Raw genomic sequence first — 19,544 nt, forward strand, 5'->3', positions numbered from 1 at the left:
TGTGTCAGCTATGGAGTGCACCATAAGACTTGTGTCTCCTGTGTTCTAGGTACTCCTAGAAGGCTCTGGAGTGCACCATAAGACTTGTGTCTCCTGTGTTCTAGGTACTCCTAGAAGGCTCTGGAGTGCACCATAAGACTTGTGTCTCCTGTGTTCTAGGTACTCCTAGAAGGCTCTGGAGTGCACCATAAGACTTGTGTCTCCTGTGTTCTAGGTACTCCTACCCATTCTTCGGCAGTGCAGCTCCTATTATGACTAACCCTCCTGTAGAAGTTCGGAAAAACATGGAAGTTTTTCTTCCTCAGTCTTACTGTGCATTTGATTTTGCAACTATGCCTCACCAGCTACAAGACACCTTCCTACGGTAACGTATAGACCCTTGCAAATGAGATTCCTTCACAGCATAGATTTATAATATATATTTATAATACATATCTAGCCCCGTAGTAGCATATGCACTTGAGAATCAAAAAATTAGTTTACTGATGTCAGTCCTGCCTGCCCTGTTGCATGGTTTCTTATAGTAAGTCCCAGCGTAGTAAGGGTTAAGGTAGTCCATGGACCAAGAAGGGAAGAAGACTATTTCATATGGCTCATTGAGCCACCAAATGTAGTATATTTTCCTCACTTTCATTCCAGTATAGTTAGGGGAAGTAGATTTTTCAGGGAAAATTGGCCTGTGACATCTGCTTTGCTTAGCGTATCATACCCCAAACACAAGTTCTTAAAGGAAGAGTGGAGGCTAGCTCGAGATTCTGTAATGACTTGTGAAAATAAGTGTTCAGAGTTCTCTTTACTGCTCAGAGATACAGAAGACCAGTAGTGGTTCAGGTGTGTTCCTGGGGAGCTGACCTTTATCTGTTGTGTCAAATAACTTCCCAGGTAGCAAAACGTCTGTTGTTTGGAAAGGACTGCTTCAGGCTTGATAACATGAACATGGTTTCTCTCCTAGGATTCCACTGCTTGTAGAACTATGGCACAAGGACAAAATGAGTAAAGACTTACTCCTTGGGATTGCAAGAATTCAGCTTTCTAACATCTTGTCTTCAGAAAAGACCCGGTTTCTAGGTGCTAATGGTGAACAGTGCTGGCGACAGACTTACAGTGAGAAAGTGCCTGTCATAGCGGCCCAGGGGTAAGCCTCACTAAGATGCTTCAACCTTCATGCCGTCTTGCTGGTGGATTTGCTTTGACCTGGGGGTGGGTTTATTTTAATTTCTCTATTAGCAGTTTGATATTTACTTAGAAAAGTATAAGAGTTTTATGGTTACAGGATAGTGATTCTTGTTCAGACTACTAAGTATTTAAGTATTCTTTCCACCCTTAGCCTGATAAATTGTATTATGTATTTACATTTTGTGAGACAGGGAGCATGAAATCTTACATGTGTGCATGTGTGTGCGTGCGTGTGTGTGTGTGTGTGCAGAGGTCAGAGGCCAACTCTTGCAGAGTCAATTCTCTCCTGCCACCAGTGGGCTATAGGAATTGGACTTAGGTTGTCAGGCCTATGTGTAAATGCCTCTCTGTACCATCTCACTGCCCCTAGGCTGGCATTTCTTAAAAAATTTGTGTGTGAATCTGATTATCTATGTATGTGTACCATATGTGGAGATTGGAAGAGGGCAATCAAATTCCTTGGATCTGAGTTCCAGGCCCTTGTAAGCTACCTGATCTGGGCTCTGGGAACCAAACTTGAGTCTTATAAGAGATGCAAGTTCTCTTGACAGCCATCAGTTTGATGGTTTTATACTTAAGGAGCTGTTAGTTACTGTTGGTTTGCTCTTCTGTTTTGTTTTGCTTGTAGCCCTGGGGGTTCTTATCCCAGGCTCTGTGTACACTGGGCAGGTGTTCTGCCGCTGAGCTCTGGCCCAGCCCTTAGGATCCGCTGTTTGTATTATGTTAAGTTAAACTTATAATATATTTTGTGTTATTTTTCATTAGGAATGATGTGATTCTTTTTTCCATTTGAAAAATATTTTAAAATTTGGCTGAAATTTAAAGAATGAGGATGTTATAAACACCAGCCTTCAGTGGCAGGTTTGAAAATATATTCTTAGTGTCTTGGGATGTAGTAACGGGAAAACACTTGCCTAGCATGCACAGTCGCTAGGTTCAATCACCAGAACTTACAAAAGAATAATGCCCGGGTTAGCTTTTGTCAGTCAGCTGGGAGGAAGGACTCTGAAGTGAAGTATGGCCTTGATCAGATAAGTTGGCATGTCTGTGTGGCGTTGCCATAATTCCTGACTGATGTAAGAGGGTTCAGCCCACTGTGGTGGTGCCCTCCCGAGGCTGATGGGCCAAGAGGGTATAAAAGGCCAGCTGAGCATGAGCCAGAAGACCCAGTAAGCAGCATTCCCCTGTGGTGTCTTCTTCTGCGCCTGCTTGAGTGCCTGCCCTGGTTTCTCTCAGTGATCAATTATAATCTGTCAGACAAATAAGTGCTTACCTCTCAAGTTGCTTTGGGTCATTGTTTTATCACAGAAGTAAAAAGTACACTAAAATAAGTAATATTGTTTCTTTTACTTGAACTTTATTGCTACAGTGCAAATGTTTACCTTTTTAAAATTGACAATAAAAATTAGGTTCAAATTAATATTATAGACCATTTATTCTTTTTTAAAAACTAGTGAGAATGTACAAAAAATAAGATTAGAAAAATAAGATTCAGCAAAAATCTGAGATCTAAAAGTATCCCTGACAATGCCTCCTTACTCCCACCCATCCAGACCACATCCGGTTTGTGAACCCTTCTTCCTTCATGTGGAGCAGTGCCTGGAGCGCCTGTTTGGGTAGCAGAGAGCTCGTTTATTTCCATTCTTGTTTGGAAAAGAAACTCTTTTAAAGCTTGGCGTTGTTTTCTGTTGTCACCAGTAGACTATGTGGTTATGTATTAGTGACTAACATGACTGTTAGTAGTCATGAACAGCTGAAGCTCTCCCAATCCTTCTGTAATTATTTTCATCGATCTGCTTTGTAGGCAGAAGTTTAGATCTACTAAATGAGAACTTTGACATGTGCTCAGAGCTTTTCTTTAGCATAATGGTGCTTCATCTAAAATATGTTTCTCCTTACTCACAGCACCACATGGAGGTCAGTAGACAACTTTGTGGAGTAGGTTTCTTCCTCTGGATTTCAGGGATCCCATTCATGTCATCAGGCCTGGTAGCGAGTGCCTTTGCCCACTGGGCACTTGCTACCAGGGAACTTCATTTTACTTAAAAACTGTATGTATGTATGTATGTATGTATGTATGTATGTATGTATGTATGTATGTATTTAAATTAGTAAAACTGGAAGAAAAAGAATGTGGATTTGGTTAATTAAGGAGCTGTTAGTAATATAAGATCTGTTCATTAAAGTTGTGTTTTACAGAGGTATTTGGGCTATAGACAATACTATTTTTGAGCTACTAAATTTTTTTCTTGAATGTTTTGGTTTTTTGTTATTTAATAAGTAATGGAGTTCTGTGATACAGATGCTTATAATTATGACCAGAGTAGCATATAATTATCTTACTTTCATGGGTTGTCTTGAAGCACATGTGTGTGTATTCATTCCAGGAAAGTAGACAGTTTGAATAATTACTTAACCAAGAGTAGCGAGGCTGCTGAGAACACTGCACTCTGTAAATGGAGGTAGTAAGAAGTCAATTGTGCTGGATGGAATTCTGAGGAAGAACTGTTGCCTAACATGCATAAAGCCCGGGCTCCCCCAACAAAACAAAACAAAGAAAAAATACACACATTTAAAAATTAATGCATATGACATGAGAACTCAGGCCTTACTCAAACAAAAGAAGGTGACACTGTCAGTGTGTGCACTTGTATATCTGCGGCGGCAGCGGAGAGAATAAGGCGGCTCACACCTTTGATCCCAGCACTCAAGAGGCAGAGGCAGAGGCAGAGGCAGAGGCAGAGGGCAGAGGCAGGGGCAGGGCAGGGGCAGGCAGGGGGCAGGGGGCAGGGGGCAGAGGGGCAGGGGGCAGAGGGGCAGAGGGGGAGGGGCAGAGGGGCAGGGAGGGGGGAGAGGGAGAGGGGCAGAGGGGCAGAGGGGCAGAGGGGCAGAGGGGGGCAGAGAGGGGCAGAGGGGCAGAGGCAGAGGCAGAGGCAGAGGATCTCTGAGTTTAAGGCTAGCCTGGTCTACATAGCAAGTTACAGGCTCGCAGAGCTACTAAATATTCATTAGCAACAATTACGTAGGCTGTGTGACTTTTTATTTTTTGGAACAGATGCACAGCTATTTAGGTAAGTTTTAGTAAATGTAAGTATTAAGGTGCTGTGTTGGTCAGTAAAAGCACACGCTTGAGAACTCCTGAAGCCCATGGAGGCTGGCTCAGTTTGAGCTTTAAGAGTGGGGTACGAGAATTATTTCTTACTCCTGCGTACTACAGACAAGGGAAGTGGAAGGAAATACCAGTGTCCATGAACTTTACGATAATCCTCATTGTATTTGTAGGTCAAATAACAGGATAGTAGACCTTTCTTACACAATGACTCTGGAGGACTATGGCCTGGTGAAAATGCGTGAGATCTTTGTATCTGAGTCGTCTCAGGTAAAAGCAGTTGTTAATTCCTGACCCGACCCGACCCGGGAGCTAAGGTGTTTCTGGGTGTCCCATTCGCCTTTCTTTCACACCCTAGGGCGTGTCTGCTGTGGGTCAGAGGGCGTCTCCTCCTCCTCCTCCTCCAGCTCCTTGCCCTTCTGAGATCCAGATGGAGCCCCGGGAGACCTTAGAGTACAAGGCTGCACTGGAGCTGGAGATGTGGAAAGAGATGCAGGAGGACATATTTGAAAGTCAGGTAGATGGAAATGATGCACTAATATTTGTTTTGCCCGCCTAGTTCATTTTTTCCTTCTCTACAACTGAGTTTTCTCTTTATGTTCTTGTCTACAGTTTCTGAGACTGTCAACAATGTTTTTGAGATTTATCGTTTAGTTATGTGAATGCATGTGTGTTGGTGTGGGTATGTGCACACAAGTGTGGAGCTGCCATGAATCTGAGAAGAGCACTGGATCCCTGGAGGCTGCACTTGTGGTCCTGAGATGTCTGATGTGGCTGCTGGGAGCCAAAGTTGGGACTGCTATAAGAGCTCTTAATGGCGAACCCCTCTCCATCCCCACAGAGCCTTCCTCAAAGAAAAACATAAGAATACTCGAGATATAGTAGTCTCATAGCTACTACTCAGAAAGATTTCCCTGAATTTGACCACTGTTGTTGGGAAAAATTAATGATGAGGTGGATTTGGTTTTAGTTTTGCTTTGTAATAAACTCTGTACCCCTGACTGGCCTGGTACTTACTATGTAGACCTGGCTAACCTCCGACTCAGAGGTGTGCCTGTCTGTCCCCCAGGTACTGGGATTAAAGGCTAGTACTGCCATGCTGGCCTTACAATGTCTCTAATCTTAGGCACTTATTCTCCTTATCTCCTGAGATGACTACTGTCCTGCGTCTCACGGCAGGTGACTTAGAGACCAGAACTCACTACCAGCTCTGATGTTTGCAGAATAATACTCATACGGGATTATTTCACTCAAGAAAGTACCTTTTTTATGCTTAAATTTATAAAATTACAATGTGTGTGCGTGCGTGCGTGTGTGTGTGTGTGTGTGTGTGTGTGTGTGTATGCATGTGTGTGCGTGTGCGTGTGTATGCGCACGCACACACGTACTTTTGAAGGGATGTGAGCCCCTATGGGTTGGTTCTCTACTCCCATGTTGGTCATGAGTTAACAGTTTGAGGTCTCAGGCTTGGCAGCAAGCACCTTTATGCTCTGAGTTATGTCACTGACCTCTAATTTTGAGTTTTGAGAGCATCTCATATAGGACAGGCTGACCTTACTAAGTAGGATGATTAGTGTCAAGAATGACTGGATCTATGTCCACTTAAAGTGCTGGAATTTTGGATGTGTGCAACTATATGTGGCCCAATCTTCATTTTATCTGTCTGTCTGCTTATTATTTTAAAGACTTAAACAGAGGGACTGGATAGATGACTCACAGTTAAGAGCTCCCATGTGGCAATTCATAAGAATCTGTAACTCCACTTCCTGGGGATCTGATATTTTATGGCCTCTGACAGTGCCAGGCACACACATATAAGCAGCAAAACACTTACACATAAAATTTAAAAGTAAACTTAAAAGGTTTTGGGGGTGTAAGGTGGCTTAGCAGTTTAGACATTGGCTGCTCTTTCAGAGGACCTGGAATAGCACCCAAATGGAGGCTGACCTACTTCGGGTTACTCTTGTTGTGATGAAACACCATGACCAAAGCAACTTGGGAAGAGAAGAGTTTATTTTGCTTTCACTTCCACATCACTGTTCACCATTGAAGGAAATCAGGACGGGAACTGAAACAGGACAGGAACCTGGAGGCAGGAGCTAAGGTAGAGGCCATGCGGGGTGCTACTTCCTGGCTTGTTCAGCATGTAGCAGGATTACTACTAACTCAGGGCAACTGTCACCACCCACAGTAGACTGGTCCCTCCCCCATCACATCAGTCATTAATTAAGAAAAGCCTCATAGGCTTGCCTACAGCCTCATCTTAGGCATTTTCCTAATTGAGGTTCCTCCTCTCAGGTGACTTCAGCTTGTGTCAGTTGACATAGCCAGCATAGAGGCTCTGTATGTAACTCCAGTCCCACAGGACCTGATGCCCTCTTCTGGCCTCTTTTAGGCACCAGGCAGAGAGAAACATGCAAATAAACCATTCGTGTACACAATATAAAAATAAAACTTTAAAGATATTAGTAATCAGTTTAAGTTCCTAAACTAAAAAGTTCTTTTGCTCATCTGAAATATTTGTCTTTTTATATGACTTTTTTCTTTCTTTTACAGCTGAAGCAGAAAGAACTGGCTCACATGCAAGCTCTTGCAGAAGAGTGGAAAAAAAGGGACCGGGAAAGAGAGTCACTAGTGAAGAAAAAGGTACAGAAAAGGCTGGTTTAAAAACCCAAAGAGGAGCGCTTACCTAAGAAGCGCAAGGCCCTGGGTTCGGGCCCCAAATCCGAAAAAAAAACCAAAAAAAAAAAAAAAAAAACCCAAAGAGGAAAGGAGAGAGTGTCTGTGATAGTAGCTTCTTACTACATTACAGGGGTTTTGGAAGGAATAAACGTTTTAGTTCTTAGCACAAAACAGACTTAGACTTGAATTCCTCATGCACTTTGAACTAAGCCAAAAGAAAAGGATCCTTTAAAGTCTCCATTTCTAGGAAACGTTCATTTAAATGGGCCTGCACATACCTTAAATATTGTCTTCCTTTTCTATTTGAGCTTTATAGAATAAGTGATGTGGATAGGACTCACATTTTTATTATTGAATGCAAGGTTAACGTTTTGAAGTTTTTACTTTGAGACAAGCTAAATTCCTCCTTGGACCATTTCTTTTCATGCTATTGTTCTTTAAGATCAGATGATGAGCTAACGAGATATTAATAAAATTGCTACAGTGGGACAGATCCGGCTACGCCCTTGCCTACCTAAAGAGGTTGTTTCAGTATATGAGGCTAAAAGTAAAAAGATAAAAACCAACCATACCAAAACTAGTAGGTAGCACGGTGGTAGGCATGCATGCCTGGCACGTGTGTAGCCATATGTCCAGTCCTCAGCAGTGTAAAGCACAGGACAGGAGACCCTCACCAAGTAACTTTGGGTTTGCCCTTATTTTGGTGATAGAGACTTTTTTAGTTGCTGTTTTTATTGGTTTGCATGGATACTACCATTTCTAGCATCTGAGCTTGAATATAGGAGCCCATGACTACTTAGTAACTCTTCAAAAATCAGGCTGAGGCTGGAGACATGGCTGTGTTAGAGCGACTACTTAGCAGTCACACAACATCCTGGGTTCCACCACAAATAAAGAAATAAAAATGAAAATAAAATAAAAGCGGGTAGATTTTGATGCTACCTTGCACTTACTCCTCACATTTGAAGGCAGATGTGGAGTTGCTCTTTCTTCAATCCCAAGTACATTTTAAAAACGAAAGATTTCCTTTTCTTAAAGTGCTTTATTTTGAAAACATTTTGAAACTTGGGAGGTGCTAAAATACATGATTGGTCTTACAAAACCTTACAAGGCACTGTAAAGTCAAGTCAGCAGGGAGAAAGACAACTTTTCTTGAATAAGAGGGCCTTTAAAGCTAGTTTCTTTGCGAAGCTCACTATAGTATTTTTATGAGCACAGCATTTGAGCCCTTTCTGTCAGTTTCTTGTTTTCATTTGAAGATTTTTTTAAAATAATACATTATTTCTTTGGTACTTTGATAGTTTACCTGAATGAATATGAATACTGGTTGCTGTTTTGCATTCTGGAATAGCTGAAATTTTAATTTAAATTAGATAAGCTCACCCTGCATTCCTGGAATTGAGTAGATATGTCTGATAAGTCCTGAAGGCATTCCAAACAGAAAAGGCTCATTGAAGATGCTTGAAAACCGGCTCCACATTAAAATGTGGATGGTCTGTAAGAGGAAGAGACATCTCACATATCATAGTCTATAGCTTCCTTTTAAAAATAGGCCACTTGGAGTCAAATGCTTTTTAAAAACCGTTCTTAGGAGGAAGGGAAAGTGCGCAGAACTGCAGCCCAGGTTGGCGAGGAGCTCTGAATGAGCGGGTGCTACGTGGAGGAGGAGGGTACAGCAGAGTGGAGGCTGGCTCACCAGTGCGCATGTCCCCAGAGTGTCCAGTGCTCTCACTGTTAGCTTTTCGGCCCATCTAGACTGTAATGTACCATTCAGAGAGGACAGTACCTGCATTTTCTATGTTCTGAGGTTTGGATGACCCTATTGAGAAAAGGTTTAGAAGATGTTTAGATGACGATTATGTATATGTATATGTATACACACACACACACACACACACAGGATTGTGGAGAAGAGGTACTGGGTTTGTAAGAACTGATGGGGTCCTTACAGCCACTCGGTTTACTGTCTGACTCCCAAGTAGTTACTGTCACAGCTTTTCTCTCACTAGACAGAAGCCTGCTCATCCTGGCCTGGCCTGTGGAGCCCCAGGGCTTCTTTCTGTGTGCTGCTCACGTTCTGTGTGCCTGCCTCTCACATTCTGCTGTCATTACTTCTGATTTTCATGCCAGATCCGACATTTTCACACTGAGTTGACTGGTTTGTCTCAGGGCCTGTCCTGTGTACTGTCTTTGTTCTGCACATCCTCACCTGCTTGGTGATGTCATCCTCGCTTGGCATTGTGTGCATTGTATTGTATACACTACACACAACTGTGTGAGCGACGTCTTTTCTACTGTCGTCCCTGACTTCTTCCCTGCAATCTGCTTGGCCACTGCCCTGTCTGTGCTGACTGTCTGCCATGCCTCAGGTCCTGCATACCTGAAGTCCGTGTTCATCGCATTCTCTCTGGATTTGCTCCACTTGACTCCCATGTAAATACCTGACGTTATCTTTTCCTTAGTTGTTCAGACTGTAGGCAAGTCCTCCTTAGTTCCCTTTACACCTGGCCCATTAGTACATCCGTTGGCTTCACAGTGAGACAGTGTTTTGGAAAGTAACCCCCTTTTCACATCCAGCACCATTTCTTCCTCTAAGCTATTTTGATCTTGCTTCTAAGAGTGCAGGTTACGGTCTACTTAGCTTGTCTCATTCCTTTCTGGTCTCTTTATCTTGTTGTGCCCTTGTCAGCCCGTGTGGTCTGTGGCGCCTTGGTGTCCTCCTCTACCTCACGTCCTCTCTGTCTGTTCCCAGCGCACTGGCTTCCAGAACTCCTCACATGTGCTAAGCCTCCCCCTTTCTAGGAATGTGCGGAACACTTGCCTTGGGAGATACTTCTGTGATCTGCTCAGAATAATCTCAATGAAGCTTTCTCTGGTTGCCATATCCAAAGTAGTGTCCCCTTTTCTGTCGTAGGCACCCAGTCTCCCTGACTGCTGTATTTTCTTCCTAACACTGACTAACATTAGATGTGTACTTGTTCCCACAGAAGACAGGTAGGTGCCACTTGTGTTTTGCCCAGCATATGCTAGTGTATAGTAAATAGTTGCTAAAATAAAAGATATATATTTAAAGAATAGACATGTTCAACGGTCATTAAGTAGGTATGTATGTATAATTTGGGAGTCCCTGTGGGTCCCTGAGAGGTCGCTGCATGAGAGCAGGTATCCGGAAGCAAGTGTGGTGTGAACAGGCATGGATGGTTGGGTATTTCACACTGTGGTTTGGCTGAGATGTGCTCGCCACAGTTTAAACAAAGTCACATGTTGAGGTGGGAGATTGATTGGTGTGCCAGTCCTGAGAAAATCAAAATGGAGATGTGGGATTCTGCAGTCAGATTAAGAATATGGATGGTGGGTATAGTCAGGCTAGGTTTACAAACATCTGGGATTTTTTTTTTTTTTTTTTTTTTTTGCCACCAGTATTGTGACTAGGGATTTTAAGTAACTAGGATTATGGACTGATCCTGTAGATGTGGTTTGCCCTGGGCTTTGGCAGTGCGTCTACTGTGTCTGAACCAGTAAGGCTGCATCTGGATATCATATTTGTGAAAGGATTTAGTCCAGGACCTAGGTGTCTGTCTCCTAAGTTAGAGTGAAGACACTGAGGAATGTAGAAGTCCTAGTATGTAACGTAGCTGCACTGTATGCTGATCTCGGGGAAGGACAGTAAGGAGGGACGGAGATACTGCCGTAGCCTCGGATGTGTGAAGACAAACTTCTCTTTTCTTCCTCTATAGAACTAGGATACAAGGGTAGGTTTCTAAGAAGTGTCAAACCAGGCGTTGATTAGCCATAGGAAAGAGGAGGTCTGGGTAGGGCCTAGGTCCTAGAGCCTGGGCAAGGCGAAGGTAGAAAATGGCTGTGGAAAGTCCCAGTGTCACATGAGCTAATGGCCAAAATGGAGAGTCCTCCACCTTGAGTGATAGCTTGTTATCCTGAATAGAGCTCTAATCGTAAAACAGACCTTGGGTTGGATGTGGCCAGCTTGATCAACATAGTGAGTTCCAGGACAATAAGCTGCCAAGAGAGCATCTGTCTCAATAAAACAACCAAAATTCAGCCCATGGACCTAAAGAAATGGCTACTGGTACAGATGCACAGGATTCCTCCAGCACTTGACATCTCAGTAGGAGAGCAGGCTTTCTTGGGAGACCCCTGTGCAAATGTCCATACAAAAGAATGCTTATCTTCCTTTCTCGGAAGAATTTTCACTCTGAATTGGTACATGTTATGTTTCCTTCTCATTCTCAAACCCTGTTTTAGTGAAAGTATGTGTTGTCTTGAACATGAAGATCATTTTTCTTTTCTGTGTTTTAGGTAGCTGAGTACAGTATTCTAGAAGGCAAACTTCAACAAGCCCTAACGGAGCTCGAGAGCCGAGAGCAGCAGCTTGTCACTGCAGAGACAGAGGTACCCAACGTCTCTTCATGCCCTTTCTCACTTGTCCTGTGCGTTATGTGGTCTGCACTGCATGGAGACTGCATTTCCCCATGCTGCACGTGGGGACAGCTGCCGCTGAGCTGGTACAGCAGGTTGCGATTCAGCAGAAAGTCAGTGTCACTCAGGCAGTTTTGCTCACTTCTCCAAGAGTGGTTTTGTTTTAACTTCATTCCGAGTAAAGAATGGTTATTTTCACTGCCTGGAAAAGAGAAGCTGGGGCATGTTCCGGGCCATAAAAGCCTGATTGGGCTTCAGAGGGAAAAGAATATCCCTTTTATTCATTGAAGGTTCGATCCCAAGTACCTATAATCCTAATATTCAGGAAGCAGAGTCAGGAGGATCATGAGTCTGGAGCCAGCCTGAGCTACGTAACTAGTTACAAAACAACCTGGCTACAGAGAAAAACAAGTAGAAAAGATTGGAGTCCAAGACACGTGGAAGTTTAACATTACACATAGTCAGCAGTACATTTGGTCTTAACTAGACTGTACCCTAGGCCTTTTCTATAAAATATACATGTGTAATACACCCAAACTTGTAAGTATATAAAACATAAAGTAACTATACTTTTTCATATTAAATTTATATGTCCCTTCTCTAACCATAATGTTTCTTAAGATTTCATCAGTAAACCTTATTCTGACCTTACCAGTGTTACATTTCTGGAGGTTTTTATTAAGTTCAGTGTATCTGTCAGTTTAAATCTTTCTTCTACATCAGTGGTGCTCAACCTTCCTAATGCTTCAGCCCTTTACTAAGTTTATCATATGTGGTGACCCCCAATGATAAAATTTGCTACTTCATAACTGTAATTCTGCCACTGTTATGAATTATAATGTAAATACCTTTGTTTTCTGATAATCTTTGGTGGCCCCTGTGTAAGGGTCATTTGACACACACTCTCCCACCCCCAAAGAGGTCACCACCCACAGGTTGATAACCACCGTTCTAAATAGTTAGGCAGAGATTAGAAACTTGTAGTTGAGGGAGTAAACTCAGTCACATTTTTATATAATAAAAATAAGTGTTTTAAGTGTTTTTTTAACTGAATTTATGTAAGTTGTGGTTGTGTGTAGATTTTTCTATAATAATTATATATTGTAATTGTAATTAGCATTGAGTGATTGAAAATATACATAAACATTTAAGTCTAATAACTAAAGAGTATGTGAAGCAAGTTTACAGATATTCTTTGTTTTATATGCATTCATTTGACATGCATGGGCACTTGTGTGCACATGCTTTGGAGGCTAGAGGACAGCCTTGAGGCATTCTAAGGAATACCATCAACTATTTGAAACAAGGTCTCATTAGCTTAGCGCTCATCAAGCAGGCTGGACTTGCTATAGAACTCCTGTCTCTTCCTCCCCAGCATGGTAGTGTCCACCACTGTGTAGAGTGGAGGTGGGGTGCCTAATACCTGAATAGTGTTCTAAGCTTGGATTTCTTGCCACACATTGGGTGCCAAATGTAGTGGGATTTCTTGGACCCACCAGGAGAATAACATGGAGACTTATTAATTTTATTATAGCTTAGGCTACCTCCCAGCTAGCTCATCTGCTTAATTAACCTACCATACTAGTCCATGTCTCTGTTACCCCTCTTTCTCTGGTACGTCCAGCTTTCTCGGCCTCCATGTTCTGCTGGTGAATCCTCCTGCCTCTGATTCTTCTCCCAGAGGCCCTCTCTCAGACTGGAAGTCCCAGCTATTGGCCATCAGCTCTTCATTAAACCAATCAGCAAGTGAGGAAGGTATAAGTTTACAGTATACTGAGGTGGTTGATGAGACATAAGAATGACAATACCAAAGTCACCGGGTACTCAGCTCTCTGTGGGTACAGCATTAACAGTTGAATGATACAGACTTAATACTGTGCACTCCAGCAACTGTGCTCATCTGTGGGTGCTGGGAGCCTCGCTTGGGTCAGTGTTGCTATAGGACAGCTACTTTATGGACTGAACTGTCTCCCCAGCTCAGTATGTACTGTTTTGAACGCTGACTGATCTAAGGTGCACCATGCTGGTGGTAATAAGCTAGCCTCCTAATGTGCTTTTCTTTTCAGCTTCAAAGAGAGAGAAAGGAACTGCAGTTAGAACGAGAGCGGAACCTTCAAGAGCTGCAGGACTCTGTCCGAAGGGCCAGAGATGACTGCGTGCACCAAGTGGAGCTGGAGAGGCTGAAGCTGAAGCAGCTGGAAGAGGACAAACACCGCCTTCAGCAGCAGGTGCTAGAACTGTACTTCTAGAAATGCTTCTCTGTGAAGTGCTGACACCACTGTGATTTGGACTGCTGTAGTCACTGCCCAGAGAGTCCAACTGACATTGGATTTCATTTTTTTAAAAGTTAAAGCCAAGGACTGTGTTAGTATAATTTTCTTATTCTTAGAACCATTTTTGTGAAACGTTGATTTCAGGTAACTTAAAATGTAAGAGTTTTTTTCAGTAAATCTCTTTTTAACAATGTAGACATCCATTAGGACATTAATGCCTTAAGTGTTCTAAAACAGTTCAGTGCTTTCCAGAACCTGCATTTTGAAAGCAGAGTTCTGCTGTCCTCTTGTCCATCACGGTCCCTTCATACGCCCACACCTGTATGCAGTTGTTCCAGTCCCCTCATGGCTGGGTCTGTTGTTGCTGGTCTCGCAGAACCTCTCTTCCTGTTACTGCCCCTACCGTCCTCCACCCTCAGGCCTCCTGTGCTGTCTGCAGCCCTCTTTCCAGACACTAGGCTTTCAGCTTGCTCCACATTTATATTCAAGACCTTTCTCTGCACTCGTCTTCCATGTCAGATTGCTGCTTTGAGTCCCTCACCTTACCTGGACATGTTTAAGGCGCTTTAAACCAGTATGTCTTCCCGTTATTCTTGCCGTGTTCATGCTTCAGCGGCGGCCTCTCCAGCCCCACTTGGCGCGCACAGTGCGCAGTGTCATTTATGTCAGTGATGGCCATCTGAGCTTATGGTGCAGCACGGTAGTTTTGAAAGTTGGGAAGCATAACACACTTGAAACCTACTACTGCCGTCTCACCGTTTATAGGGAACGATGAGGATCACGAACCTCTACCCATCTGTCTGTCTGTCTGTCTGATGTCATCCCCACTCTGCACCTCTGCCTTGTAGTAGAAAATTCTTGAAATCCTGGCCTGGGGTTTCTACCCCGCCTTTGGTTATTGAGTTCCTGGATAAAACCCACACAAACAAGCCTCAACAGCACAACAGGTCCATGCTGTTAGACTGCCTTCCCATCGATAACCCCGCGTCATTACTCACTCTTCTCTATGCTCCATCTGGGCGGCTCGGAATCCAGTCGGGCAGCCCTCAGGGCACATTTTTATGGCTCAGCTAAGCCATGGCAGCCTCTCCCACAAGACCTCATTGTGTTCTGTTTTCCATGAGCCCTGTGTATTCTGAGTCCTTCCTTTCCTTACAGTAAAATACCACTCACCCAAATAATATTTTCAAGCTTGTGTTAATGTGCTCCTGGAATATCGCTTTCTTGCTCCGTTTCTTTACAACGTGCCAGTTTTTTTTCATTTAGTGATCACTTAATCAGTCTCAGATTGTTGCTCCATAAAACCCTGGTTGTTTATAGTTCTGTCCTGGAGTCCAGCCTGGTGTCGGCAGTGATAGGAACTCAATAAATATTTGTAGAAAGGGGAGGGAAAAGATCAGGCTGTTAAAAATTCAACTTCTTTCTCAAAAAATTTCAGTGTGGATTAGATGTGTATGATGAATGCTACAGGGCCCTCTGTCATGAAGTTTACAATTGTAGCTCAGGGCTCCCGCCCACATTGTTCATTTGGTTGTAAATGCGAATTTGGTTGTTTCTGAGGGTCTTTCTCACCGTATAAAAGTGGGTGTTTGTCATGGGGTCCACCAGTAGTACTGTTCTTCCAGCTCAAGGTTTGGGTGCCTAGAGCAAAAGCAGCAGCAGCAGTCGAGGGAGTGCTTGGCGCACACGCTGTCATGTACTCTGTCAGTCCACCCCAAGATGGTGCCACTGACTCACACTTCTGTACAAGAGTCTCGGTGTGAAAATTGGTAACTTGAAAAAATTATTGAAGGCACATCTTTATTCTTTAAGCTCAGTTTTTACCAGGGGAGAAACTGGTGAATTATCCAATTTGCTCATGGGAAATGCGTAAGGAAATTTGGGGTCATTATGTTGACGTGGTTGCATATATTAAATGTGGCATTTCAGTTAGACTGGTAGAAGAGACAGTTAAGCATAAAGAGAAGTGAAGAAGGTAAACCTATTTGTGTTCAAGTGAGAGCAGGCACCAGAGCTCTGGGTCATGGCAGTGATGATGGCCTCCCTCCCAGGCACTGTCCTCTGCCCTCGCAGCCCGTATCTCTTATCTCTACAATTGCAATGTGACAGCTGTAGTTGCTTGGGATGATGAAGAACCAGTGGTGAAGAACCAGATGCACTTACTATTAGTACATTTTTTGTTTAAAATATAAAAGTGGAGACTAGGAACATGTCTTGGCCAGGCAAACATGTGGACCTGAGTTGGGATGCCACGCACCCTTGTCAAAAGCTGGGCATGGTGACAATGCACTATAATCCCAGTGCAGGGAGGGAGACAGGAGGCCCCCTCACTGCTGTCCAGCCCAGCTAGTCAGTCTGTGAGAGCTGCAGGTTCAATTAAAGATCTCTTTCACAGTGTAAGTTGGAAAAGAGTTGAAAAAGATGCTAATGTTGACCTCTGGCCTCCACACGTATGTATACACATACAAACACATACATCATGCACACAAAACAAATGTATTTTTATAAGCAAGATCATTTCCAAATGGTTTTTGCTGGTTTTGGAAAATGAATTATGTGGAAACTTTTTATATTGGGGGCAGCTTCTTCTAAAGATGCTGATGCTTCTTCAGGACCATCCACACAACTCACAAGTGTGTCACAACATGCTTGTGCTGGGGTAAAGTTCATCAGTGTCGGTTTAAGTTGTACCTTAGCCACATAACTAGTCAGTGTTTCAGCTTAATTACATCTGACGTCATAGAAAAAGCCCGTGGGTTTGTCCAACTGGGACATCAGTGTATGTTTTCAGAAGTTACCCTCAACAATTGTCATTTGCATTTTAATCTACATTAGCAAAGATCTTATACATTATTATATGCTTTTGTTTACTTGCCCTTTAAGATGCCCAGTAGCTCAGCATAGCCCGGAACTCATTGTGTTCCCTAGCTTACCTCCAACATTAGGGCTGTCTTCCTACTTTGCCCTCTCAAGCATTAGAATTACAAGTGTTACATAGATTATGTAGCCACCATCCTCAGTCAAAATGAATGTCTTTCTGCCCTCAGTTACACTGTTTAATCAAGGCCACCCACTACCTGTCTGCCCCGTCAGATAGGTAGCTTCCTTGCACGCCCCAATAATTTACCAAGTATTGGGAGCTGTCGTCAGAGCCAGTTCTGCAGGATGAGAAGTCCCTGCTCCTGGTTAGCCCCTGGTTAGCCCCTGGTTAGCCCCTGGTGTCTTTGTCATTTCTTCAGGTGTTAAGTCCTTCGATCCTTAACTTTTTACCTAGTTTAAAAACAGAAAAAGCTTTTCTGTTAATTAGTTAATTTGCTGAATTCTTAAGTACTGACCATTTTCTTTTCTTATGTGTTTTCCAAATGTTCTACCATAACATGTTTCAGAATAGTAATGACACTGTTAAATCAGATTGTGCAGAATCAAGTTTTGCTTGTAATTGCTATAATATACTTTCTCTTTAAATACAGCTTAATGATGCTGAAAATAAGTATAAGATTTTGGAAAAAGATTTTCAGCAGTTCAAGGAGCAACAAAACAACAAACCAGAAATACGGCTGCAGTCAGAAATAAACCTCCTCACCTTGGAAAAGGTAACTATGTCAGCTTCTGTCAGTGTAACTAGCTCTAGTGATCAACTTTTAAAGTCACTAATAAATGCATGTGCAGACGACTCTGTTTTAATATAGCTCAGCAGAGAAGGCAAGGTGAGTGACACTGGTTGTGTTTGAATTGGATGTGTGCTGTCAGTTACAGTTTGCATACGTAGAGCTGTGAACAGAAGTGACTACCATAGCAAAGAAGGAATCAAAACTTGTCAGAAGGTGAAAGACCAGACCCAAAATCTGAGTAGAAATGTGTAGAGAAGAAGGGTACAACCAGTGTTCTGTTCCGTTTACTTAGGGTACCTCTGCTGCTAGCATCTGTTTAAATACCAGGAGTGTAGTGAGAGGAATCATTCTGTGAATGTCTCTGCCTTAGCACTGAGGCACGCTTTTAGCGTTCCAGTTCAGACTGTACAGTAAAACAACTTTTTAGTTGTTGTTTTTTTTTTAATTCCTTTTTGGAACCAGGAGAGGGCAGAGTCTTATCCTGAAATAGTAACTGATAAAAGCATAGAAAGGCCAGGCAGTGAAGCAGTGTCTGAAAGTGACTCTCCGGGCTGCCCGTGTCTCCCTCTCTCCCTTCCCTTCTAAATTAACACTAAGATACAGCTTTACAAAACCTTGATTCCTTTTGCTATTATAAAAATAAATCATTTATGTGTTTTTAAATTTTTATTTATGTGTGTGTGTGTGTGTGTGTGTGTGTGTGAGAGAGAGAGAGAGAGAGAGAGAGAGAGAGAGAGAGAGAGAGAGAGAGAGAGAGAGGGGAGAGAGGGGGGAACAGGCACTTGAATGCATGGGGCCTGCATGAATGTTAGAGTATGTCAGAGTATGTTAGAGTATGTCAGAGAATGTTAGAGAATGTCAGTTCCCTCCTTCCCCTGTGGGTTCCAACATACTACAGTCCATGTTTTCTGTGCTGCCAGCTCTCTGTTTTCTGAACCATCTCACAGCACCTGCACCTCAACCCTGTTTTTCACTGTTTTCGAAACCAGGTCTTAGACTGGCACCAACCTGGCAGTGGCCGTCCCAGTTCCTGAATTATATTTGTGAGGCATTGCACCCACCTTTGTGAATTTTCTTTGACCTAGAAAATATTCTTTACATAGTTTATAAATTATTAAGGATTTTTAAAAATTTTATTATATATAAGTACACTGTAGCTGCCTTCAGACACACCAGAAGAGGGCGTTGGATCTCATTACAGATTGTTGTGAGCCACCATGTGGTTGTCAGGATTTGAACTTAGCACTTCTGGAAGAGCAGTCAGTGCTCTTAACCTCTGAGCCATCTCTCCAGCCCTTATTAGGGCTTTAAAAACTTAAAATATGGAAAGTATATGTTTTAATGGGACATTTAGAGTTTGAAAATCCATATATTTAAAAAAAGTCAACATTTTAATCACACTAAAAGTTGGGTAGTATTGAATAACATTTTGGTATGTAGTGTGTCACCACTCTTAGAGAAATAAGAGAGATAGGAAAAGAAAAAGCAAAAGTGTTTATTTTTCTTGGGGTACTCTAGACACTGTTGCATGGTTCCAGAGATGACTTCGAGGAGTAAATGACCAAATGACCACAAATAACCCAATCCAAAGGAAACCATTTGCTGTTTCATATTGTAGCAGATTCAAGCCAGCCTCAGATAGAGGTAAAATCTGAGGTGAGCTTTAAGATTTAGGCAAGAGTCAGGAGCCTAGGCAGCTGGGCGAGGAGAGTTGCAGAGCGCATGACTAGCAGGAGGTTTGTTGAACCCTGAGCAATGTTGAGCAAGAAGGACAGAGATTACATTTTGGATCCTAGGCAAATAGCTATAGTAAATTTTTCAGTAGAGAATTCATTAGTAGCAGTTTGCAGAACTTACAGACATACTTAAAAACTGGGATGGTAAGAGACACTTTTATAGTTGAGGTGAGCAGAGAGAAGCTTGGGCTGCATAAGTGACAATAGGAATTGAAAAAGGGAAATTGAAAATATTTCAAGGGACGAATAGGTAGTTCCTTGTGATAGGTTAGATCTGGGAATGGACTCAAGACAAAAACAAATGCTGTCTTTGGTAGGGGAATGGGAAGTTTGTCTTCTGCATTCTGAGTTGACTTAGATCTTGAGCGTTTTGAGTGATCTGTCTCCTTTCAGGGATATTTAACCTGGCTAGGGTGTGTGACCTGAGTCAGGGAACAGTGACACCCTAAATCAAATGACCAGTACAGGTGCAGGTCCACCTGCCCTGCAAGCACTGCTGATGTAGGAGGCCGAGAGTGAA

General features: G+C 42.8%; 1 protein-coding gene across 2 annotated transcripts in view; it reads left to right on the forward strand.

Moving 5' to 3' along the window:
• Cep120 (centrosomal protein 120) overlaps positions 1–19,544 on the forward strand; it is a 63,396-nt gene that overhangs the window by 25,165 nt on the left and 18,687 nt on the right. For both annotated transcript variants that reach the window (XM_032885386.1, XM_032885387.1), the window contains 8 exons: positions 215–364; positions 953–1,135; positions 4,459–4,555; positions 4,644–4,802; positions 6,842–6,931; positions 11,285–11,377; positions 13,471–13,632; positions 17,148–17,270. In XM_032885386.1, the coding sequence (XP_032741277.1) occupies positions 215–364; positions 953–1,135; positions 4,459–4,555; positions 4,644–4,802; positions 6,842–6,931; positions 11,285–11,377; positions 13,471–13,632; positions 17,148–17,270 (1,057 nt within the window). The remainder of the gene's footprint in view (positions 1–214; positions 365–952; positions 1,136–4,458; positions 4,556–4,643; positions 4,803–6,841; positions 6,932–11,284; positions 11,378–13,470; positions 13,633–17,147; positions 17,271–19,544) is intronic.

Source organism: Rattus rattus, chromosome 15, assembly GCF_011064425.1.
Source record: "Rattus rattus isolate New Zealand chromosome 15, Rrattus_CSIRO_v1, whole genome shotgun sequence".
Taxonomy (NCBI): domain Eukaryota; kingdom Metazoa; phylum Chordata; class Mammalia; order Rodentia; family Muridae; genus Rattus; species Rattus rattus.